At 52.0% G+C, this 23,629-nt stretch overlaps 2 protein-coding genes and 1 non-coding gene across 5 annotated transcripts; 2 read left to right on the forward strand and 1 right to left on the reverse strand.

The window, feature by feature from the left end:
- Positions 1-1,894: 1,894 nt before the first annotated feature.
- On the forward strand, positions 1,895-7,832 carry NPAS4 (neuronal PAS domain protein 4). 2 transcript variants are annotated; one of them, XM_004051583.3, is made up of 8 exons: positions 1,895-2,517; positions 3,246-3,397; positions 3,577-3,679; positions 3,800-4,067; positions 4,249-4,358; positions 4,704-4,839; positions 4,961-6,396; positions 7,087-7,832. In XM_004051583.3, the coding sequence occupies exons 1-8, from the start codon at positions 2,343-2,345 to the stop codon at positions 7,113-7,115; spliced, it is 2,409 nt and encodes an 802-aa protein (XP_004051631.1). In that variant the 5' UTR covers positions 1,895-2,342; the 3' UTR covers positions 7,116-7,832. The 2 variants fall into 2 exon arrangements, with proteins under 2 accessions (XP_004051631.1, XP_055210521.1); XM_055354546.2 differs by lacking the exons at positions 1,895-2,517; positions 3,246-3,397; positions 4,249-4,358 and having other exon boundaries at positions 3,583-3,679; positions 7,087-7,811.
- A 6,460-nt stretch (positions 7,833-14,292) lies between these two features.
- LOC115936379 (small nucleolar RNA SNORA43) lies at positions 14,293-14,432 on the forward strand. Its single transcript, XR_004071871.1, has one exon. It is a non-coding gene; the product is annotated as a small nucleolar RNA SNORA43 (small nucleolar RNA).
- Positions 14,433-17,371: 2,939 nt separating this feature from the next.
- Positions 17,372-20,399, reverse strand: MRPL11 (mitochondrial ribosomal protein L11). 2 transcript variants are annotated; one of them, XM_055354550.2, is made up of 5 exons: positions 20,175-20,399; positions 19,707-19,802; positions 18,887-18,980; positions 18,641-18,800; positions 17,372-18,446 (listed from the first exon to the last, which is right to left on the reverse strand). In XM_055354550.2, the coding sequence occupies exons 1-5, from the start codon at positions 20,295-20,297 to the stop codon at positions 18,374-18,376; spliced, it is 546 nt and encodes a 181-aa protein (XP_055210525.1). In that variant the 5' UTR covers positions 20,298-20,399; the 3' UTR covers positions 17,372-18,373. The 2 variants fall into 2 exon arrangements, with proteins under 2 accessions (XP_055210525.1, XP_004051636.1); XM_004051588.4 differs by having other exon boundaries at positions 17,372-17,646; positions 20,175-20,398.
- Between the last annotated feature and the right edge of the window lie 3,230 nt (positions 20,400-23,629).

A 23,629-nucleotide genomic window follows, 5' to 3' on the forward strand; every position in this document is an offset into this window, starting at 1 on the left:
GTAGCATGACTTCCATGGTGACTCTTTCAGCACCACGGACAGCGGTCGGTGCAGTATTCCTTCACTGCAGATTCGCTCAGATTGCTGGAGGCCATGACACCCAGCCAGTAGACTCCTCTTATTGTGGAGGGGGACACTCAGAATGCCTCACAGGCAGCTTTAGCATCAGTGAGTGAAGAACACAGGAACAACCCCCCTGGAATTTCATACGGAAGGGGATCCAAAGATCAAGGGATTGTTCAAATGGAAGCTTGAGAGAGGGGTGGGTAGGTACATTAGAGGTCAGATTGAGATGAAAGAAGCAACACAGACGCATGTCCAGGAGGAATCATCTCTCTGTCATCCAGGTCAATAGGGTTAGAGACAGTGGCAGACAGATACGCGGACATCGTTCCCTCCACCTCAGCTGTGACACTGACCACAGGATGGCCCCAACCTCTGCCAAAATGCATAAGACACCAGAATAGGGTCTCCACACCTTGTACACCTCTTCTAAGACATACTTCTCCTCAGCCGCCTCTCCTCCCACTCTACCTCTCTTACTACCACCCCTTTCCATGAGGAGCGGGGAGTTCCCTGGCCCCAAACTGTCCTTTTTGATGTCAAAGTTCATCTCCATGCTTCCTGTGTGACTGGGACTTCCCAGTCCCACCCTCCAATTTTTAAGTGGCCTCATTTCCAGCCACTTAAGTGATACCATGCGCACACAGCTACTCCATCAAACGAGATTTCAGATAAGAACATTCCCTAGCCCACTTGCTTCTTGCATTATTGAATCCCAGGATAAGAACGGCACATCCTCGCCCCTGTAGAGAGCAATCATCTGTGGTGAAAAGAGAAAAAAAGCGGGTGTGGGGGGTGGTGGGGATAGGGCAAAGGTGACAGGATATGGAAAGGATAGAAAAGGATATGAAAGGATAGAAAAAGAAACGAAGGTGGACAGTGGAGAGTTGAAGGTGGAGAGGCAGAGCCAGGAGTCTTAGAGCTGCAAATGTGGAGAGGGGTGGAGGGAACCTGGCAAAAATACAGGGTCCCTGGTAGGTGCAGAGGTCATGGAGGGTCAAGCGCTGCCCCTTCGCTTCTCAGCTGCTCCCCCATCTTGCCCGCCTAGGCAGGGCGGGGAGCCCTCCGGAGCGGTGCGGAGGCAGCCAGGCCCCGCCCGCCGCCGCCGCAGCCGCGGCAGCCGCCGGAGGATTCCTGTCCTAATATGGAGCTGGGATTCCCCCGGCCCCGCCCCCGCCCCCGGCCCGCGGGGAGACAGAGGCTGGCAGCAGGGCGGGGGGAAGCGCTCGCTTGGGGGCCGGCAATGGGGGGAAGGGATGCCTAAGTGCAGACCCAGGTCCTCGCCATGCCCCACGTCCCTGCCTCAGTTTCCCCTTCAGTAAGGTTAATTAGCTGAGAGGGAAACCACGAATCACTGCAGACTACAGCGCTGGTGTTGGTTTCTATTCTTGGCTGTGGGAAAACAGGATCAACGCCAAATTCAGCTGGTCCATTTCCCACCGGATCCCCTTTCCACCCATCCTAGGGACTTAGACCCCCATGAACACCCCCTGATAAGCCGCCAAGGCCCGATTTGGGAAGCGGGGGCGGGAATTTGTTCTCTAAAAATGGCCAAGGGAATCCCAGGTTAAATAGTCCCCAGAGAGGAACCCCAGCAGTGACCTGTCCCACGGAGGACAAGGAAAGTCCTCCTTCCCTGCATGTGAACGTGACCTTGTCTGTCAAGTAACGAGGGGGATTTGTAGACAACCCTGTTCTTCCCCATTCCCTCAACTCCTCAGAAAAATTAGTGTCAGTGCCGGCCCCTCTCTGCCCTCTGCGGACTCCTGCCGCGGGCTTCAGGCCGCCCTAACCCTGGCCCTGTCCCTTCCCTCAACAGAACGCATTCAGACGCCAGGGTCCCCACACTCCATTCAAGCTTTCCTAACGCAGCGCCTTCCTCTCCGCTCAGCTCCCGCCAGGCTCGGCCCCCTCCGCAGTCTCCTGCTCCCCCCTCGCCCGCTTCCCTCCCTCTCTCATTCTACGTCATGAGATGACGTCGGAAGCCGGGCGGGAGGAGGAGCCCCCCTCCCCAGTCAGCGGCTCCCGCTGCAGCTTGCTTAGCCCAGCCTCCCGCTCTCCCGCCCCCCCGGCTCTAAAACGAGCCCCCCACGCCTGGCAGGAGCTATATAAGGCGGCGTGAGGCAGGCGAGGGGGGCAGCGCAGCCGAGCGGAGCCCAGGAGAGCAGAGAGCGAGCCTGAGCGAGAGACGGGGAAGCACGGAGGAGGAAGCCGCCGGTGCGTCGGGACGGGAGCGCAGGTGCTCGGGCACCCGAGCTGGAGCTCCGCAGCCGCCGGTCATGTACCGCTCCACCAAGGGCGCCTCCAAGGCGCGCCGGGACCAGATCAACGCCGAGATCCGGAACCTCAAGGAGCTGCTGCCGCTGGCCGAAGCGGACAAGGTCCGGCTGTCCTACCTGCACATCATGAGCCTCGCCTGCATCTACACTCGCAAGGGCGTCTTCTTCGCTGGTGGTGAGCATGCTGGGGCTACCGCAGATCCGAGCTGCCAGGCGCCGGAGACCCTGGAGCTGAGGGAACCCGCTGGGGCTGCTGCATGTCTAGGGCAGCGTGCTGGCGAGCTGGGGAGATTCGGGACTCGGGAGATTCGGGACTTTCTACTTTTCCTCCTAAGCTCCCTCCAGACCTCACCTTAGCTCTGAATGAGAGTTAGAGACCCTGGACGGTGTCCCTAACACCAGATTATGAGAGGAGAAGAGCCAGGACAGAGCGGCCTCGGTGCCCGCCAGTGCAGAAGCGCTCCGGGAGCCGGGGAGGGAAGCCCGGGAAGTTGCAGGGATGGAGCTGCCTGAGCCTAGGGGAACATAGCTACTGTCCGCGGTGCTGAAAGGGATCTCCTGTCGCCTTCGGGGCGCTGCCCATGGTGCTGACGGCTGCGTCGGCCGTGTGTGGCTCTGTCCATGGTTCTGAACCCACCGTCGGCTTCGGAGCTCTGTCCGCGGTTCTGAAATTAAGAGCCGAGGAGGAGCCGACCCCGTTTTAGAAGTCGAGGGCTTGTGGACTATGGAGATACAGCAACAGGTTCCCTGGCCAAGAGCTGCGGGCAGCGGGTCAACAGGTGTTTGCAGAGGCAGGTCCATGAGAAATTCCTCTGGATTCTCTGAAACTCAGACCATGCCTTCCTCACTTCTTCTTTGCCTCCCAGTCTTACTCCTGACGCACTACGTCTTCTCGCCCTACAGGCACTCCTCTGGCGGGCCCCACGGGGCTTCTCTCAGCTCAAGAGCTTGAGGACATCGTAGCGGCACTACCCGGCTTTCTGCTTGTGTTCACAGCCGAGGGGAAATTGCTCTACCTGTCTGAGAGTGTGAGCGAGCATCTGGGCCACTCCATGGTGAGTGCTAAGGGTCCTTTCAGCTGAGGCTGGGCATGGAGTGGGTGCCGTGAACCTTCCACTCCTGAGGAACTGGGAATTACTATGGAGGGAGAGGTTATACCCTACAAGATACTGTAGATCAAAGATTGGCTCCTGCTCTTCTCCCTAATGGTCATCTCTTCTTTTCCTCCCTCCAGGTGGACCTGGTTGCCCAGGGTGACAGCATCTACGACATCATTGACCCAGCTGACCACCTCACTGTGCGCCAGCAACTCACCCTGCCCTCTGCCCTGGACACTGGTAAGGACTCTCTTCTCCCTTCCTCGGTCCAATTTCCCACCTGCTGCCCTTCTCCCCACCATCCACTGTCTCTCTCTCAGCCACTCACCCTCTTATCTGTTTTTCTCTTCATCTATCTAGATCGCCTATTCCGCTGCCGCTTCAACACCTCCAAGTCCCTCAGGCGCCAGAGTGCAGGCAACAAACTCGTGCTTATTCGAGGCCGATTCCATGCTCACCCACCTGGAGCCTACTGGGCAGGAAACCCCGTGTTCACAGCTTTCTGTGCCCCTCTGGAGCCGAGACCCCGCCCTGGTCCTGGCCCTGGTCCTGGCCCTGCCTCGCTCTTCCTGGCCATGTTCCAGAGCCGCCATGCTAAAGACCTGGCTCTACTGGACATCTCCGAGAGGTAAGCCTGGAGTGTTCAGGTTCCAAGAGAAAGGCAGGCCAGAGATGAAGGGACCCTAGATTCTGGAGTCAGGGGCAGGGAGGATGGGGTTTAGGGGGGCAGACGATCTGGGAGGGAGTGAGATGCATGGGTATCAAGCAAGGAAAACAGAAAGCTGACCTCACCCTTTCCACCTTCCCAGTGTCCTAATCTACCTGGGCTTTGAGCGCAGTGAACTGCTTTGTAAATCATGGTATGGACTGCTGCACCCCGAGGACCTGGCCCACGCTTCTGCTCAACACTACCGCCTGTGTGAGTGTCCAGAGAGGCTGGGGACAAGAGAGCAAGCTGGGAAAGGGCATGGGAGACCAGACAAAGAATGATCTGTAGTCTAGAGTGATGCTGGGGAGATAACAGAGGCCAACAGTTTCGGATGCTATAGGGTGAACATGAAGGTGAGGATTCAAGGCAATAATCAAATCAGAACTGGGGGACTCTGAGTGGTGAGGTCAAGGTAGAGAGCTGAGTGGTGCAGGTGAGGGTAGTCAGAAGAGAGGATGTCATGGCTATCTCAATTCAGTGGAGAGGTGACCAAGGGTGGGGAGTAGGTAGAGTTGCCTGGTGGACATCCTAACTCTGCATCTTCTTTCTCCCCAGTGGCTGAGAGTGGAGATATTCAGGCAGAGATGGTGGTGAGGCTACAGGCCAAGACTGGAGGCTGGGCATGGATTTACTGCCTGTTATACTCAGAAGGTCCAGAGGGCCCCATTACTGCCAATAACTACCCAATCAGGTAAGCCACAAGCCAGGGGACTAGGGGGCAGCTGAGGTCGGCGTGGAGGAGACACAAATCAGGGAACTGCTCTGGATATGGACGTCGGACCCTTACCAGCTGCCTCTTCTCTCCTCTCCAGTGACATGGAAGCCTGGAGCCTCCGCCAGCAGTTGAACTCTGAAGACACCCAGGCAGCTTATGTCCTGGGCACTCCGACCATGCTGCCCTCATTCCCTGAAAACATTCTTTCCCAGGAACAGTGCTCCAGCACTAACCCACTCTTCACCGCAGCACTGGGGGCTCCCAGAAGCACCAGCTTCCCCAGTGCTCCTGAACTGAGTGTTGTCTCTGCATCAGAAGAGCTTCCCCGACCCTCCAAAGAACTGGACTTCAGTTACCTGACATTCCCTTCTGGGCCTGAGCCTTCTCTCCAAGCAGAACTAAGCAAGGATCTTGTGTGCACTCCACCCTACACGCCCCATCAGCCAGGAGGCTGTGCCTTCCTCTTCAGCCTCCATGAGCCCTTCCAGACCCATTTGCCCACCCCATCCAGCACTCTTCAAGAACAGCTGACTCCAAGCACTGCGACCTTCTCTGATCAGTTGACGCCCAGCAGTGCAACCTTCCCAGATCCACTAACTAGCCCACTGCAAGGCCAGTTGACTGAAACCTCGGTCAGAAGCTATGAAGACCAGTTGACTCCCTGCACCTCCACCTTCCCAGACCAGCTGCTTCCCAGCACAGCCACCTTCCCAGAGCCTCTGGGCAGCCCTGCCCATGAACAGCTGACTCCTCCCAGCACAGCATTCCAAGCACACCTGGACAGCCCCAGCCAAACCTTCCCAGAGCAACTGAGCCCCAACCCTACCAAGACTTACTTTGCCCAGGAGGGATGCAGTTTTCTCTATGAGAAGTTGCCCCCAAGTCCTAGCAGCCCTGGTAATGGGGACTGCACGCTCTTGGCCCTAGCCCAGCTCCGGGGCCCCCTCTCTGTGGATGTCCCCCTGGTGCCCGAAGGCCTGCTCACACCTGAGGCCTCTCCAGTCAAGCAGAGTTTCTTCCACTACTCTGAAAAGGAGCAGAACGAGATAGACCGTCTCATCCAGCAGATTAGCCAATTGGCTCAGGGCATGGACAGACCCTTCTCAGCTGAGGCTGGCACTGGTGGACTAGAGCCACTTGGAGGACTGGAGCCCCTGGACTCCAACCTGTCCCTGTCAGGGGCAGGCCCCCCTGTGCTCAGCCTGGACCTGAAACCCTGGAAATGCCAGGAGCTGGACTTCCTGGCAGACCCTGATAACATGTTCCTGGAAGAGACGCCCGTGGAAGACATCTTCATGGATCTCTCTACCCCAGATCCCAGTGAGGAATGGGGCTCAGGGGATCCTGAGGCAGAGGGCCCAGGAGGGGCCCCATCGCCTTGCAACAACCTGTCCCCAGAAGACCACAGCTTCCTGGAGGACCTGGCCACATATGAAACCGCCTTTGAGACAGGTGTCTCAGCATTCCCCTATGATGGGTTTACTGATGAGTTGCATCAACTCCAGAGCCAAGTTCAAGACAGCTTCCATGAAGGTGAGTCAGCCAAAAGGTCCAAGAACTCAAGTCCCTGTCCTGCCAATGAAATGCTGGGTAGATTTAGGCAAATCAATTCCCCCTCTCTGTACATTGATTTTATTAAGGGGATGACATCCCCTGCTGAAGAGAGTAGCAGTGGAGATAAGAAAAAATGAAAGACTTAATATGAAAGTTTGAACGAGCAGACTTGGCAGGGGTTGGGGCTGTGGGATAGAGTGCTAGGGAATTCTTAAGTAAGGGCTTGTGCTTAACTCCAAGAGAGGCCTAGATCAGTCTTCAGCACCCCATTTTACAGACGAAAATAATCAAGGTCCCAGAGTTAAACAGACTTTCCTTAGGGTGCACAACAAACTGATGGAAGAGGGACTAGAGCTCTATCCTAGTATCCTAGCTCCCTGAAGGGGATACAGAGCAAGAGTTTATGCAAGTTGATAAAAGAAAGACGAGGCTCAGCCCCTGATTCCATTGAGGTAGCTCCCTGGTTACAGCCCCATCCTTCCTAAACTACAGCCACAGTTTCACTCCGTCCATCCAAATTACCCCCTAATCTGCTGAGCCTCTGGCCATCATTTCATCATTGAGCCAATATCTTTGAAGCCCATACTAATACCAACACATTCTCAGCCCCAGGATCCTCTGTGCTAATTGGTCTAACTGATTGTGTTCTCTCTCTCTATCTCTCTGCAGATGGAAGTGGAGGGGAACCAACGTTTTGAATAAGTCTGTGACTTAACGTCGTCAAGTATGGCATATTGTCATCAAGACGTGGAGCCGCTCTCCACCCCCCCGGGACTGTTGGGGGGATTCTGGGGGCCAGAGGGGGATATATATGATTCCCCAGGCCCTGCAGGATTTTGGGGGGGGGAGGTGGGAGGGCAAGGGAGGGGAGCTTCTTTTTAAAATCAAGAGACTTCGAGCGATCCCAGTTTCCATTTCAATCTGTATTCACTCGTAGTGAATTTCCTTGAATGGGATTTCAAGCGGAGAATGGGGGAGTCTCACTTCCCCGCCGCCTTGCCCCATTGGCCTGGGCCAGTTCTCCACTCCTAGGGGCCAAGCCACCCCTAGCCTTGGTGGGGGAAAGGCAGGGCCCACCCGGGCCAGCCCGTGCCCTGAGGGGCTCTTGACACCCACGTAGAATTCTCTACACACCAGTAACGGGATTTCAATTCCGATGGACTCTGCCGCCCTGGCGGCCCTTCCTGTGACTTTTGCGCCCCGCGCCTGGGGTGGGGGGTGCGAAGAGACGCTACGTTCCTTTCCGATGGAGGAAGGCAGACCTGCCGTCACACGTGTGCTTGCACGAGTGCGTGTACCTGGTGCGGGACTCACCCGGCCGCCAGACTGCCTGGGCCTGCCCAGATGGCCACCTCGTGGTGCTGCGGTGACTTTGTAGCCAACTTTATAATAAAGTCCAGTTTGCCTTTTTGGTACCTCTGGTGTCATGCGCTGCTGTGTAAAAGGAAGGGTGGAGGATAAGTTTGGGAGGCTTGGATGGGAGCCTGGGGGCCAGGAGGTAAAAGCTGGACCTGTTTATGGCCCCAGCATTTCTTCATCCACTTGTGAATTCATTCATTCATTCACTCATTCATTCATTCTTTCACTCAACATCCACATGTACATTGTGTGGCCCATACTGTGCTAGAAGCTGGAAAGTTTAGGGCTGAAACAGATGTTATGTCTTGCCCTCAAGGTGCTTGGCATCCAGTACTAGAGAATACTGGCATCTCCTCTCTGCACCAGGCTTGCAGTGCTCATGGTGTGGGAGGGGACAGAGGGCCTAGGAGTGGACAAGAGGATTCAATTTGATGTTGGGTCTGGGCATGGGTTTGAAGCTTCTGCTCACAAGTTCTTTCTTCACCTGGTCCTTCAGGGTAGCAACTTCCTTGAGGGGCCCTGGAATGACTCAATGGAAATTATAACCACATCTCTTATCCTTACACAGGGCTTTCAGCTGACACACACTTTTACCTCTCTTATTTGCTGCAACAATGCCTCTGGGCAGGCATATTAGCCCATCTCACTGATTAAGAAACTGAGGACCACAGGTAAAAAGTTATTTGTTCGCACAATTGATGACAGGCATGGGTGGATGGGCAACATACCCAGAGCATCTGCATCCCAGCCCTGGGCTGTTTTCTCTGCTGGCAGAGCCAGTGAATCACCACCCATCCCAAATCATCTCATCCAAGATTACTCAAGAAGGGCAAATGTGGGCTGGAGCAGGGTCCTCTCTCCCAAGTGTGGGGTGAGAAACCCCTTCTTTTTGCTCTCCAGGTCTGTAAAGTAGAGCTGAGCAGAATATGACTCAGTAGGTCAAGAGAAAAAAGTTTCCAAAAATGCTGTTTTCCTCCAAGCTTGAAGCCCAAACAGCCACAGGGTAGGATGAGGGGCAAATGAAAATGAGGAGATGGGCTGGGCACAGTGGGTCACGCCTGTAATCCCAGCACTTTGGGAGGCCAAGGCAGGAGGATTGCTTGAGCCCAGGAGTTTGAGATCAGCCTGGGAAACATGGTGAAATCCCATCTTTACAAAAAATACAAAAATTATCTGGGTGTGGTGCACACTTGTAGTCCCAGCTACATGAGAGCCTGAGGCTGGAGGATCTCTTGAGCCTGGGAGGCGGAGGTTGCAGTGAGCCAAGACTGCACCACTGTACTCCAGCCTGGGCGACAGAGCAAACCCTGGATTCAAATCTCATCTCCACCAATTATTGCCAAATGGGACTTGAGGCTCAGTTTCTCCACAAGTGAAGCGGGGCTGACAAACATGGTACTTATCTCCCAAAGATGCTGTTAGAACTTGATAGTGTCCATTTATAAGCAGAGAAGCGCAGAATTGACTTAAGTTATTCAATTGAATTAGAAGGCAATGGTGACCTCAAAGGCTTCCCCAGTGAAGTACAGAGGCTGGGTTCCGGGAACTGAGGGCACAACCTGAGAAAGCCCCTAAGCCTCCTTTTATTCCAAATCCTCCAGCTCTGCGGCCATGCCCTTCAGAGAGTCCCATGGGAAGGAAGACACTCCTAGGGACCTGTCACTATTTTTCCAACTTGGATGGGTCCTTGGGTGGAAAAGGAGGGTGGAGTTTTGCCCTCTGCCTTCCTTGTGCATCTGTTCTCCAACTTGGACAAAATAACTGGATTGTCAGCCCCAGGAGGACCCTGGCATGGAGCACAGGACTGGCACATAGCAGACACACTCAAAATGTCTTCTTGAAAGGAATCTTTCTCTCTCTCACTTTCTTTCTTTCTTTCTTTCTTTCTTTCTTTCTTTCTTTCTTTCTTTCTTTCTTTCTTTCTTTCTTCCTTTCTTTCTTTCTTTCTTTCGAGACAAGGTTCACTATATTGCCCAGGCTGGACTCAAACTCCTGGGCTCAAGTGATCCTCCCGCCTCATCCTCCCAAAATACTGGGATTGCAGGTGCACAGCACCCCACCTGGCTGAGAGGACACTTCTGAAGATCAGTCAAAGGGTTTCATTAGACTCATCAGTTTCTACTGTAAAAATGTGTTCCTAAGTTCCCCAGAGGGAATCTTAAGTGACCATGAGCTCAAGACATGCATTGGAGTCCCATATAAAAACCTCCCTGGGGTCATTAAAAAAAAAAAAGGAAAGTCTGCCTACGAAATTGTGGCAGCTCATGCCTATAATCCCAGAACTTTGGGAGGATGAGGTGGGAGGATGGCCTGAGCCCACGAGTTCAATACCAGCCTGGTCAACAAAGCAAGACCCAATCTCCACAAACAAAAATTAGCTGGGCGTGGTGGCATGCACCTGTAGTTCCGTCTACTTGAGAGGTTGAAGTGGGAGGATTGCTTAAGTCCAGGAGTTAGAGACTGCAATGAACTATGGTCACACCACTGCACTCCAGCCTGGGCAACAGAGCAAGACCCTGCCACAAAAACAAAACAAAAAGTAAAATCTGAGAAACCTAAGGAAACATAATGATGAAATAGAATGTAGTATACTAGAGCAGAAAAAGGATGCAAGGTAATGAGGAAGTCTGAATAAAGTATGGACTTCAGTTGATAATACTGTATCAACATTGACTCATTAATTGTGACAGATGTATCATGTAAGCATAAGATGTTGGTAACAGGGGGAAATGGCTGTGGGGTCTGTGGGAACTTTGTAGGATCTTCACAACTTTTCTCTAAGTCTAAATCTATAATAGGCCAGGCACGGTGGCTCAAGCCTGTAATCCCAGGACTTTGGGAGGCCGAGGTGTGTGGATCACCTGAGGTCAGGAGTTCGATAGCAGCCTGGCCAACATGGTGAAACCCCGTCTCCACTAAAAATACAAAAATTAGCCAGGCATGGTGGCGTGAGCCTGTAATCCCAGCTACTCGGGAGGCTGAGGCAGGAGAATCACTTGAACCCATTAGGCGGAGGTTGCAGTGAGCTGAGATCATGCCATTGCACTCCAGCCCGGGTGACAGAGTGAGACTCTGTCTCAAAAAACAAAAAACAAAACAAAACAAAAAAGCCCCATAACTTTTCTTATTTTTTATTTTTTGATATGGAGTCTTGCTCTGTTGCCCAGGCTGGAGTGCAGTGGCACGATCTCGGCTCACTACAGCCTCTGCCTCCCGGGTTCCAGTGATTCTCCTGCCTCAGCCTCCTGGGTAGCTGGGATGCCAGGCGCATGACACCACGCCTAGCTAATTTTTCTATTTTTAGTAGAGACGGGGTTTCACCATGTTGGCCAAGCTTGTCTCAATCTCTTGACCTCGTGATCTACCAGCTTCAGCCTCCTAAAGTGCTGGGATTACAGGCGTGAGCCACCACGCCCGGCCGCCCCACAACTTCAAAAGGTAAAAATTATGGAAGAAAAAAAGAAACCCCTCCCTGGTATTGGTGGCAGTGACAGGAGATGGTAGAGTGTGTGTGGACAAGAAGGCACCCTGACACTCAGAACTGGAGAGCCAGGCCGTTGGCCCATGGGAAGAAAGAAGTTGAGCGAGCCCATGGCGCCCCCTGCTGGACATAGAACCATCTGCTTCTGTTCCCTTCCCTGGCATGGTCCCTGTGGCTCGGAGCATCATCAATATTGCACCTTAGAATAGATGGGTAAACTGAGACCCAGAGAGAAGAAAGGAATTGCCCAATGGCACTTCCAAAGTGGCTGCAGAAGCCAAATCTGACTCTCAAGCACCCTTGCCACCAACACCAGATTGCTGCCCTGGGAGCGAAAAGGTATGAGAAAGGGCTGAAGTTTTGGAGTCACAAAGACTGAGGTCAAATATTGGCTCTGGCACTTCATTTTGCATGTGATTAACACTTATGACACCTACTTGCGCCAAGGGCTTTGCTGGGTCCTGGGGAAAACTGAACAAGACAGACAAGGTCCCTGGACTCACAGACCTTACACTGAAGTTGTGGGGAGATGTAACAAAAAGTAAAATAACTCTCTAAAGGGAGCAGGCAGTGTGTGCAATGAAAGAAAGAACCTGCGTACTGTGGCAGAGCGGAACTGAGGAGGGGGTGCTAATTTAGAGTGTGGCGTCAGAAAGCTCTTCTAAGGTGACATTGAGCTAAGACCTAAAAGATAAGAAAGAAGAAGAGGCCGGGCACGGTGGCTTGTGCCTGTAATCCTAGCACTTTGGGAGGCTGAAGCAGGTGGATAGCTTGAGTCCAGGAGTTTGAAACCAGCCTGGGCAACAAAGCAAAACCCCATCTCTACAAAAAAAAAAAAAAAAAAAAAAAAAGCAAAAAGTTAGCCAGGTGTGGTGGTGTGCACCTGTAATCCCAGCTACCCAAAAGGCTGAGGTGGGAAGATCACCTGAGCCCAGAAGGGCGAGGCTGCAGTGAGCCTTGATTGCACTTACACCACTGCACTCCAGCCTGGGTGACAAGAGTGAGACGTCGTCTCAAAAAAAAAGGCCGGGCGCTGTGGCTCACCCCTGTAATCCCAGCACTTTGGACTTTGGGAGGCAGAAGCGGGCGGATCATGAGGTCAGGATATCAAGACCATACTGGCTAACACGGTGAAACTCCGTCTCTACTAAAAATATAAAAAATTAGCCGGGCGTGGTGGCGGGCGCCTGTAGTCCCAGCTACTCGGGAGGCTGAGGTAGGAGAATGGTGTGAACCCAGGAGGCAGAGCTTGCAGTGAGCCGAGATTGAGCCACTGCGCTCTAGCCAGGGCGACGAGCGAGACTCCATCTCAAAAAAAAAAAAAAAAGAAGACCTGGCACAGTGGCTCATGTCTGTATTCCCAGCGTTTTGGGAGGCCAAGGTGGGTGGATCACCAGAGGTCAGGAGTTCAAGACCAGCCTGGCCAACATGGTGAAACCCCTGTCTCTACTAAAAATACAAAAATCAGCTGGATGTTGTGGCAGGTGCCCGTAATCCTCTACTAAAAATACAAAAATTAGCTGGATGTGGTGGCAGGTGCCTGTAATCCCAGCTACTCGGGAGGCTGAGGCAGGAGAATCACTTGAACACAGGAGGCAGAGGTTGCAGTGAGCTGAGATTGTGCCACTGCACTCCAGCCTGGGTGACAGAATGAGAGAAAGAAAGAAAAGGAAAGAAGAAGGAAAGAAAGAAAAAAGAAAGAAAGAAAAGAGAGGAGAGAGAGAAAGAGAAAAGGAAGGAAGAAAGGAGGGAAGGAAGGAAAGAAGAAAAGAAAGAAGGAAAGAGGAAGAAGAGTGCTCCAGGTCAAAGAAAAGCAAAACTAAGGGTATCAAAATGGGAAAGGATTGACCTGTTTAAGGAATAGGAAAGAAGTCAGTGTGGCAAGGGGAAGAGTGGCTGGAGAGAAGGAAGATTACCCAGGGCCTTTGGACCAGGATAAGAAACTTAGATTTTATTTCATGTGCAATAGGAATCCTCTGGGGAAATTTAAGTGAGAGAACGACATATAATTCACATTTTTAAGCCATCCCACTGAAAGTTGTGTGGAGAATGGATTGAATGAGGTAGGAGGAGAAGCAGAGACCAGTTTAGGCTTCTGCAGTGATCCAGGCAAATAGGACGAGAACTCACACCCAAGTGCTTCCGGCAAGTCCAGGCGGAGGTGAGTGACTGGCTTTGGAATGCTTCAGAGGCAGAACTGACAGGATTTGCTAATGGATTTCAAATGGGGGTGAGGAAAAGAGAAGTCTCCTGTTTCTGACTTTAGTGAGTGAGTGAAGAGTTGTTGTTTACTTAGAAAAAACTGCGTGGTCACGGTGGCTCACGCCTGTAATCTCAGCACTTTGGGAGCCTGGGCGGGAGCCTGGGCGGATCACGAGGTCAGGAGTTCAAGACCAGCCTGGCCAATATGGCGAAACCCCATCTCTACTAAAAATACAAAAATTAGCCGGGCGTGGTGGTGCGCACCTGTAGTCCCAGCTACTCTGGAGGCTGAGGCAGGAGAATTGCTTGAACCTGGGAGGCGGAGCTTGCAGTAAGCCGAGATTGTGCCATTGCACTCCAGCCTAGGTGACAGAGTGTCTCAAAAGAAAAAAAAATAGAGAAAAAGATGGAAAAATGGATAAGAAAGTTTTGTTTTCCTTTTTTTTTTTTTTTTTTTTGAGATGGAATTTCGCTCTTGTTGCCCAGGCTGGAATGCAGTGGCATGATCTCGGCTCACTGCAACCTCCGCCTCCCGGGGTCAAGTGATTTTCCTGCCTCAGCCTCCTGAGTAGCTGGGATTATAGGTGTCCGCCACCATCCCCAGCTAATTTTTTTTTTTTCAGTAGAGACAGGGTTTCACCATGTTGGCCAGGCTGGTCTCTAACTCCTGACCTCAGGTGATCTACCCACCTTGGCCTCCTAAAGTGCTGGGATTACAGGTGTGCAACACCACGTCTGGCCAAGAAAGTTTTAAAAGATAAGAAAGGATTCCCACCCTGGCCGCAGGCTGGGTGTCTCTGGCTTGCTCAGTAGGTGTGGGTGACTACCCTGAAGATGCCTTCTGGAACATGCCAGCACCGCAGATGCTGGCAGTCTGCTGTGCCCATGATATTGGGCAAAGAGGAAGTGGCTATTTCTACACTTGGTGTTCAGAAACCAGTGAGCTCTAAGAATGGTTTATAGCCTGACATTTCTTAGAAAAAAGAAAAAGTTAAAATTAAACAAGATTCCAGGCATGGTGGCTCATGACTGTTATCCCAGCAGTTTGGAAGGCCGAGGTAGGAGGATCGCTTGAGCCTACAAATTTGAGACCAGCCTGGGGAGCATGGCGAAATCTCATCTCTACAGAAAAAATAACAAAAAAAAATTAGCCAGGCATGGTGGTGTTCACCTGTGGTCCTAACCACTTGGGAGGCTGATGTGAGAGAATCACTTGAGGCCAGGAGTTGGAGGCTACAGTGAGCTATGATTACACCACTGCACTCTAGCCTGGCAAAAGGGCGAGACCCTGTCTCAAAAAAGGAAAGAAAGAAAAAGAAGAAAGAGAGAGAAAGAAGGAAGGAAAGAAGGAAAGAAAGAGACTTCTTTCGGCACAGTGGCTAATGCCTGTAAGCCCAGTGTTTTGAGAGGCTGAGGTGAGAGGATTTGAGGCCAGGAGCTTGAGACCAGCCTGGGCAACATAGCAAGATACTGTCTCTTTAAAAAAATAAAATAGGCCAGACATGGTGGCTCACGCCTGTAATCCCAGCAGTTTGGGAGGCCAAGGTGGGAAGGTTACTTGAGGTCAGGAGTTTGAGATCAGCCTGGTCAACATGGTGAAACCCCATCTTTACTGAAAATACAAAAATTAGCTGGGTGTGGTGGCACATGCCTGTAATTCCAGCTACTTGGGAGGCTGAGGCAGGAGAATCGCTTGAACCTGGGAGGCAGAGGTTGCAGTGAGCCGAGACTGTGCCATTTCTTGTCTTGGAGACAAGAATGAAACTCCATCTCCAAAAATAACAACAACAATAAAAATAAAATAAAAGTAAATAAAAAATAAACATAATTTAAAATTCACCAGGCATAGTGGCATGCACCTGTATTCCCAGCTACTTGGGAAGCTGAGGCTGGAGGATCCCTTGAGCCCAGGAGTTTGAAGCTGCAGTGAGCTATTACTGCACCACTGCCTGGGTTACAGAGTAAGACCCTGTCTCTAAAACACTTAAAAATAAAAAAGCCAGGCGCGATGGATCACGCCTGTAATCCCAGCACTTTGGGAGGCCGAGGCAGGCAGATCACGAGGTCAGGAGTTTGAGACCAGCCTAGCCAACATGGCAAAACCTGTCTCTACTAAAAATACGAAAATTAGCCAGGCGTGGTGGTGGGTGCCTGTAATCCTGGCTACTTGGGAGGCTGAGGCAGGAGAATTGCTTGAACCTGGAAGGCGGAGGCTGCAGTAAGCTGAGATCGTGCCACTGCCACTGCATTCCAGCCTGGGCGACAAGAGCAAGACTCTGTCTCAAAAAAAAAAATTAATTAATTTAAAAAAAATTTGTTTTTTTAAATGAAGTCTTGGCCGGGCACGGTGGCTCATGCCTGTAATCCCAGCACTTTGGGAGGCCAAGGCGGGTGGATCACCCGAGGTCAGGAGTTCGAGACCAGCCTGGCCAACATGGTGAAACCCTGTCTGTACTAAAAATACAAAAAAATCAGCCAGGTGTGGTGGCAAGCGCCTGTAACACCAGCTACTTGGGAGGCCGATGCAAGAGAATCACTTGAACTTGAGAGGCAGAGGTTGCAGTGAGCCAAGATTGTGCCACTGCACTCCAGCCTGGGAGACAGAGTGAGACTCCATCCCCAAAAAAAAAAACACTAAGCCACTAAGCCAGCATTTAAAATTGTTTTAGATAATTTTTAGGCCAGGTGCAGTGGCTCACGCTTGTAATCCCAGCACTTTGGGAGGCCGAGGCGGGCAGATCACAAGGTCAGGAAATCAAGACCATCCTGGCTAACATGGTGAAACCCCGTCTCTACTAAAAATACAAAAAAAATTAGCCGGTGTGGTGGCAGGCGCCTGTAGTCCCAGCTACTTGGGAGGCTGAGGCAGGAGAATGGCATGAACCTGGGAGGCAGAGCTTGCAGTGAGCTGAGACGGCGCCACTGCACTCCAGCCTGGGTGACAGAGCGAGACTCTGTCTCAAAAAAAAAAAAAAAAAGAAAGACAATTTTTAAATGTTCTAAATAGTTGCTAACTTGAAAGTATACAGCGTTGTACAGCTATATAGAGTATGACCCCGGTTTGTTTTTTCAAAAAGCATTATACATAAATACACACACAAAGAAAAAAAGGAGCAGAAAAGATATACACCAAATATTGGCAGAAGTCTCATCTGGGTGGTGGGATAACATGAGGTTTTTATTTTCTTTCAGGTGTTTATGCTTTCCATATTTTCTCAGTGTAAAATGAAGTGTCTAGCACATAACAGATGGCCAGTAAATGCGAATCTCCTTTCTCCCCCAACTCCTGCTCTCTTCTCTGAAAGGACAATGAGGAAATAGAAGGCCAAGGGCTTCCCGAGGACTTCTCCATCAGGCAGGAACCTGCTGAAGCTTTGCTCTTTCTGTGGTCTGTAGCTGTCAGCCCTACAATAGTTCATGTTCAGCCAACATCTGACCCAGAGCCAGGGTCAGGAGCTTAGTAGAAGGGCCTGAAGTAGCCCCTGGGATCTGGGTACTCCATGTAGTAACCCTGCCTGGGGCTGAACTGAGATCTCCACAGGGACTTGTTTCTGCTGAGGTGGCAAGTTGTTCAGAGATAAAAGAGATTTTTGATGGAAGACGTAAGCAATACACCCCAGCCCTAGCACCCATAGTTCCCACCCTGGGGAGGGGAAGAACACAGGATTTCAAATGAGAAGGCCTGGGTTCTATTCCTACCTCTGGCACCAATTCAGAACCTGGGCAATAAAACAAAATTATAACTTAAAAAAGAAAAAAAAGGACCTGGGCAAGTTACTTTGCTTGGCTGAACCTCAGTTTGCACATCTGAGAAGCAGTATGAAGACCCCAATTTCCTAATGTCTGCCCATGTTGGCTACCACCAGTACTGGTTCCCTTCCCTGAGGTCCCAAGATAGAAGATGACAGTGGGTAAGAAAGGATGTTTATTCAGGCCTGATGCCTCGATACAGCTAGATGTACAAAAATATATCATTCAAAGTCATGAAAACCATCATCATATTGGTGTGACCTCCTTCCTCCCCTTGGGCACAGCTTTTGCAACTGCCTCCTTTGAAATCTGGGAGTTGGTGGGGCAAGGGTCACTTCTTGGCAGCTTCTTCTTGGGCGACCAAATCTGCCTCCTTCTGAGCAGCCAGGAAGATGGCTCGTTCCTTCTGGAAAGCTGCAAGCTCTTCTGAACTGAGGCTGCAAGTGGAAAAAGACAAATGGTTGGCGCATGATTGGTCACCAGTGGGAGCTCACAGGACCCTATGTCTTGCAGGGGCTTGAAGGGGCCCCTGTCTCAGAGCCTAGCTTGCCTGGCCCCTTCTGCCTCCCTGACTTCCCAGCCTCCATACCTTTGCTCATTTCCTCTCCAGGGACAACATCTCCCAACCCCCAACACCCCTATCTTTTGTTCCCTTATTAAATCCCTACTCATCCTTTGAGGCATCAGCCAGGCCCCAGTCCAGATTAACTGGGGTACTCTGTGCCCCAAAATATGCTGTCCAATGACGTCATGGGGCTGAGCATGTGTGTCTCTCCCAGGACAGGGGTCAGATTTACCCATCTCCATGCTCCCGGTAAAAAAAAAAAAAAGATTTGAGAAAATTCAAGTCCGTGTCTGCTCCATGCGTAACCCCACTCTTCTTGGGAAATAATCAATTGTCAGCCTTGACATGGGATGTGACACAGCAGCAAGAGGCCAGTAAAGGGTTGAATGCTATCTCTGTCCCGGCCGTTGTCTAGGCCAGACACCCTCCCACCCAATATCTTACTTCAATGAAACAATTCCTGAAGTCATCCGAAGCCCCAAGACAGGGGTCCCTGTTTACCTCAGGAGCAAGCATGAACCTGACACAGCTCAAAAGTCCTTCGCACTGGTCCTTCCCTCATACCATTCTCCACTTGCCTCTAGGACGACAGACCCGGGTCACACTGAACTTCTCCCACTTGGATCCTTCATGGAGATCTTTCCATTTCTTAGAACATTTGCAGAACAATGTCTAATACATAACAGGTGCCCAATAAGAGTATTCCAGATCAATGAATGTGGCCTCCCACCCCCGCCCCATCCTCTAGAATCTAGGGTCCCTTGACTTAAAAGCTGACTTTCCCACTGCAATGGGCCCTCTCAGCTCTGCCCGAGTCCAGAGCTTTCTGGGCCCTCTCGTCACACTGCACATGCCAGGATACTTACTCCTTCACCACGCGAATGCCCAGAGAACGGGCAGACCCGATGATGGAGCGGACAACAGACGACAGGGGTACGTCCTGCAGGGCGAATGCCTCATCCTGAGCTTTGATGCGGGCAATCTCATATACATGCTTCAAGGTCACCAGGCCTGCCACCTCTTTCCCTGGAAGGAAGGAACAAGTGGCTCTTCAGGTGTTACTGCTTCCTTCTGGAGCCCCCAGAATCTCAGACGCTTACCCTGGCCCTCACCTGTTTGCCGGGCCCCCTTTTCAATCCCAGCTGCTGCCTTCAGGAAGTAGGAAACAGTGGGCTGTCCAATCTTAATTTCAAATGTCCTGTCAGGCTTAACAGAAAAAAGAAGTATGAGATTCTCTCTTCCTACTACCCCATCCCAGGGAACTTCTAATGTCTTGCCCCTGCTTCCTTCATCTCACTTTCCTATGGCATCCCTCAAAAAGACCACAGAATCACAAGAAAAAAATAAATCAGGGTCAGGGGCAGTGGCTCATGCCTGTAATCCCAGCACTTTGAGAGGAAAAGGCGGGTGGATCACCTGAGGTCAGGAGTTCAAGACCAGCCTGACCAACATGGTGAAACCCCATCTCTACTAAAAATACAAAAAATTAGCCAGGCGTGGTGGCGGGCGCCTGTAATCCTAGCTACTCGGGAGGCTGAGGCAGGAGAATTGCTTGAACCCAGGAGGAGGAGATTGCAGTGAGCCGAGATCGTGCCACTGCACTCCAGCCTGGGCGACAAGAACAAAACTCCACCTCAAAAAAAAAAAAGAAAGAAAGAAAAAAATAAATCTGCAGCAAACATCCCTGTCCCCTCTATTCCTGCCCTCATTCTGCTCTGGAAGCCCCAGTGAGATGGAGGGGCAAAGGGAGGAACTGCAACATGGCAAGATGGGGCTGGTTCAGAAACAATATGATCTAGTCCTAAATGGGGAAAGTGGAGCCCAGTAATAGGAAGTCAAGTCAGGAGCAAAGAAACAACCCCAGATGACAAGTCCCAGGGCGGAGGAAGAACAGAGGGAGAAGGAAACCAGGGATCAGAGTCCAGACTCCACCTTCACTAAAATCTTGGTAGGCAGAGGAATGCCTTCCTTGATGTCCTTTGTCCTCTCATTGAACTCCTTGCAAAACTGGTTGATGGAAACGCCTCTCTGTGAGGAAAGCAGAGAGGGTTAATGGTGAGAGGAGGGGACGGCTTCCTATCGCCCAGGAGGCGCCGTCCGTTCCCTCCTTCGTCTTCACTTCTCTGTGTTCCCATCTGTACCCAGATTCAACTACCCCTCCGTGAGCCAGAAGATCGTACGCATCTTCCCACGTTATCCTCATCACAGCACATTGAAGAAGGGATGAGGAAGCCCAGGTGGAAGACACTTTGTAACCAGCACAAGGACATAAAGCGTGTGAGAAGCAGAGCCGAGCTCTGAACCGAGGCCCGGGTGGTTCCAGGGCCAGCGCCCTCCATCCGCGTCCTAGATTCCACCATCCTAGACAACCCCCACGTCGGGTTCCCGCCACGGCCGCACCTGACCCAGCACTGGGCCTAGTGGGGGCCCGGGCATGGCCAGGCCTGCCCGCACGATGGCCCGGATCACACCGCCGACCTCGGGCTTCCTGAGGCCCCGGGCTGCCCGGCCGAGCTTTGACATGATGAGGGGCTGCTGGCTTCAGTTCACCTCAGGGGAGCAGCAAGAGCGAAGCTCTGGGCGCCACCATCTTGGGCCAGAGGTCAAGGGTCCTCACGTTAGGCTAGGGCAGGTGAGGCCAACAAACAGCAGCCTTGTTTCAACCCTATTGCTCACCAACTAGTAAGACAAGGAGGATAAAACACTTTTTACCTTGTTTTATGCAGATAAAAGAAGGGCCCGAATGGCCTAGGTACACACATTCCCCCAGGAACGCGCACAGGCACTACCTCGGACAGCTAACCAGTAGGGTGGGACCTTGATACCCCATAGCATTGTGGGTATGGTAGTTTTAACTCCGTGTGCAGGTCCGGCCAATTGCTATGCGCCAGGGGCGCCATCTGCTGCACACGGTGATAATCCTAGGGTTTGAAATACACCTGGAGCTCCTGATTGGTAATGGAAGTCTCTCCTCTCTCTGTTCGTCACATGCTGTTGAAAGGCAGTACGGTTGAGTGTAGACCCTGAGCTGGGCACGGTAACTTACGCCTGTAATCCCAGCACTTTGGGAGGCCAAGGCAACAGGATTGCTTGAGCCCAGGAGTTTGAGACCAGCCTGGGCAACACAGCAAGACCCCATCTCTACTGGGCGGGAAGATCAGTTGGGCCCAGGAGTTGGAGGCGGCAGTAAGCCAGGATTGCGCCACTGCATGTGAACTTAATCAAGTTTCTTATGCTTTGTCTCCTCCCCAGTACAGCAGGTATTGTAATATGTAGCACCTACCTCTTAGGATTGCTGTGAGGACTAAGTTAGCAAAGTGCTTAAAACAATGCCTGGCACCTAGTCAGCATGTGCTATTATTAACCGTACAATTAAGATAAAACCTGAGTTGTTGTGAGGCTTAACAGACCCAGAACATTCGATACATCATCTGTGACCAAATAAGCCAGCATCTTATTGTATCATGAGGAGAGCAAAAATCACCTGGTGACCTTTGAATCATGAGGAGAGCAAAAATCACCTGGTGACCAGAGACAAAAACTCCTTATCTGAGGAATTGAAAAGTAATTAAACTTCCCTAGTGTGTCCGGAATTGGTGGGTTCTTGGTCTCCCTGACTTCAAGAATGAAGCCGTGGACCCTCGCGGTGAGTGTTACATTTCTTAAAGGCCGCGTGTCTGGAGTTTGTTCCTTCTAATGTTTGGATGTGTTCTGAATTTCTTCATTCTGGTGGGGTTCATGGTCTCGCTGGCTCAGGAGTGAAGCTGCGGACCTTCGCGGTGAGTGTTACAGCTCTTAAGGCGGCGCGTCTGGAGTTGTTCCTCCCAGTGGGTTCGTGGTCTCCCTGGCTTCAGGAGTGAACCTGCAGACCTTCGCAGTGAGTGTTACAGCTCATAAAGGCAGTGTGGACCCAAAGAGTGAGCAGTAGCGAGATTTATTGCAAAGAGCAAAAGAACAAAGCTCCCACAGTGTGGAAGGGGACCCAAGCGGGTTGCCACTGCTGGCTGGGGCAGCCTGCTTTTATTCTCTTATCTGCCCCCCACCCCCACCCACGCCGCCCCACATCCTGCTGATTGGTCCATTTTACAGAGAGCCAAGTGGTCTGTTTTGACAGGGTGCTGATTGGTGCGTTTACAATCGCTGAGCTAGACACAAAGGTTCTCCATGTCCCTACTAGATTAGCTAGATACAGAGTGTCCACACAAAGGTTCTCCAAGTCCCCACCAGAGTAGCTAGATACAGTGTCCATTGGTGCATTCACAAACCCTGAGCTAGACACAGGGTGCTGATTGGTGTGTTTACAAACCTTGAGCTAGATACAGAGTGCCGATTGGTGAATTTACAATCCCCGAGCTGGACATAAAGATTCTCCAAGTCCCCACCAGAGTAGCTAGATACAGAGTGTCGATTGGTGCATTTACAATCCCATAGCTAGACATAAAGGTTCTCCACGTCCCCACCAGACTCAGGAGCCCAGCTGGCTTCACCCAGTGGATCCTGCACCCGGGCTACAGGTGGAGCTGCCTGCCAGTCCTGCGCCATGCGCCGGCACTCCTCAGCCCTTGGGTGGTCGATGGGACTGGGCGCCATGGAGCAGGGGGTGGTGCTCGTCGGGGAGGCTCGGGCCGCACAGGAGCCCACCGGGGGCGGGAGGCTCAGGCATGGCGGGCTGCAGGTCCCGAGCCCTGCCCTGCGGGAAGGCAGCTAAGGCCCGGCAAGAAATTGAGCACAGCAGCTGCTGGCCCAGGTGCTAAGCCCCTCACTGCCCGGGGCTGGTGGGGCCGGCCGGCCGCTCCGAGTGCGGGGTCCACCGAGCCCACGCCCACCCGGAACTCGCGCTGGCCCGCAAGCACCGCGCGCAGCCCCGGTTCCCGCCCGAGCCTCTCCCTCCACACCACCCTGCAAGCTGAGGGAGCCGGCTCCGGCCTTGGCCAGCCCAGAAAGGGGCTCCCACAGTGCAGCAGCGGGCTGAAGGGCTCCTCAAGCGCGGCCAGAGTGGGAGCCCAGGCAGAGGAGGCGCTGAGAGCGAGCGAGGGCTGTGAGGGCTGCCAGCACGCTGTCACCTCTCTCTAGTATCCAATGTTGGCATCTGGTTCCAGGACTCTTCACCTTAAAATTTATAAGCAACTAGAATTTCTAAACATCTTGGGAATGCCATGCCAAAACTCACTTTGCAACCCTTGGTGACATTAAGGCACCAGAATTACCACAAATGTAATCATTTATCAGACCTACGTGGCTAGTGTGGTCCAAATTGCCCTCAAGCTCCCTCCTTAAGGTCCATAAATACCCCTAAGGAAAATCCGCCAGCATGGTCAGTCCTCTCTTGCTGAGGCATCCCTCCGCACTCCTCTGCAGCGTTCTTTCTAATAAAACTTTCTGGCCCGGCACGGTGGCTCACACGTGTAATCCCAGCACATTGGGAGGCCGAGGCAGGTGGATCACGAGGTCAGGAGTTTGAGACCAGCCTGACCAACATGGTGAAACCCCATCTTTACTAAAAATACAAAAATTAGCTGGGTGTGGTGGCACATGCCTGTAATTCCAGCTACTCAGGAGGCTGAGGCAGGAGAATTGCTTGAATCCAGGAGGCAGAGGTTGCAGTGAGCCGAGATTGTGCCACGGCACTCCAGCCTGGGTGACAGAGCAAGACTCTGTCTAAAATAAATAAATAAATAAATAAATAATAATTTAAAACTTTTTTTAAAAAGTCAATCTCTCCCTGTCCCATGGGAACTTCCCTAAGAGGGAACGTGCTAGATGCCTGCTGTGCGGAAGGGATAGGGAAGTTCTCAATATCCCTCTTACACTGTTTGCCAAGACCAGCTCGGTCTTGGATACCCTAACCCAGTGGC

The sequence above is a fragment of the Gorilla gorilla genome, chromosome 9 (assembly GCF_029281585.2).
Source record: "Gorilla gorilla gorilla isolate KB3781 chromosome 9, NHGRI_mGorGor1-v2.1_pri, whole genome shotgun sequence".
Lineage (NCBI taxonomy): Eukaryota > Metazoa > Chordata > Mammalia > Primates > Hominidae > Gorilla > Gorilla gorilla.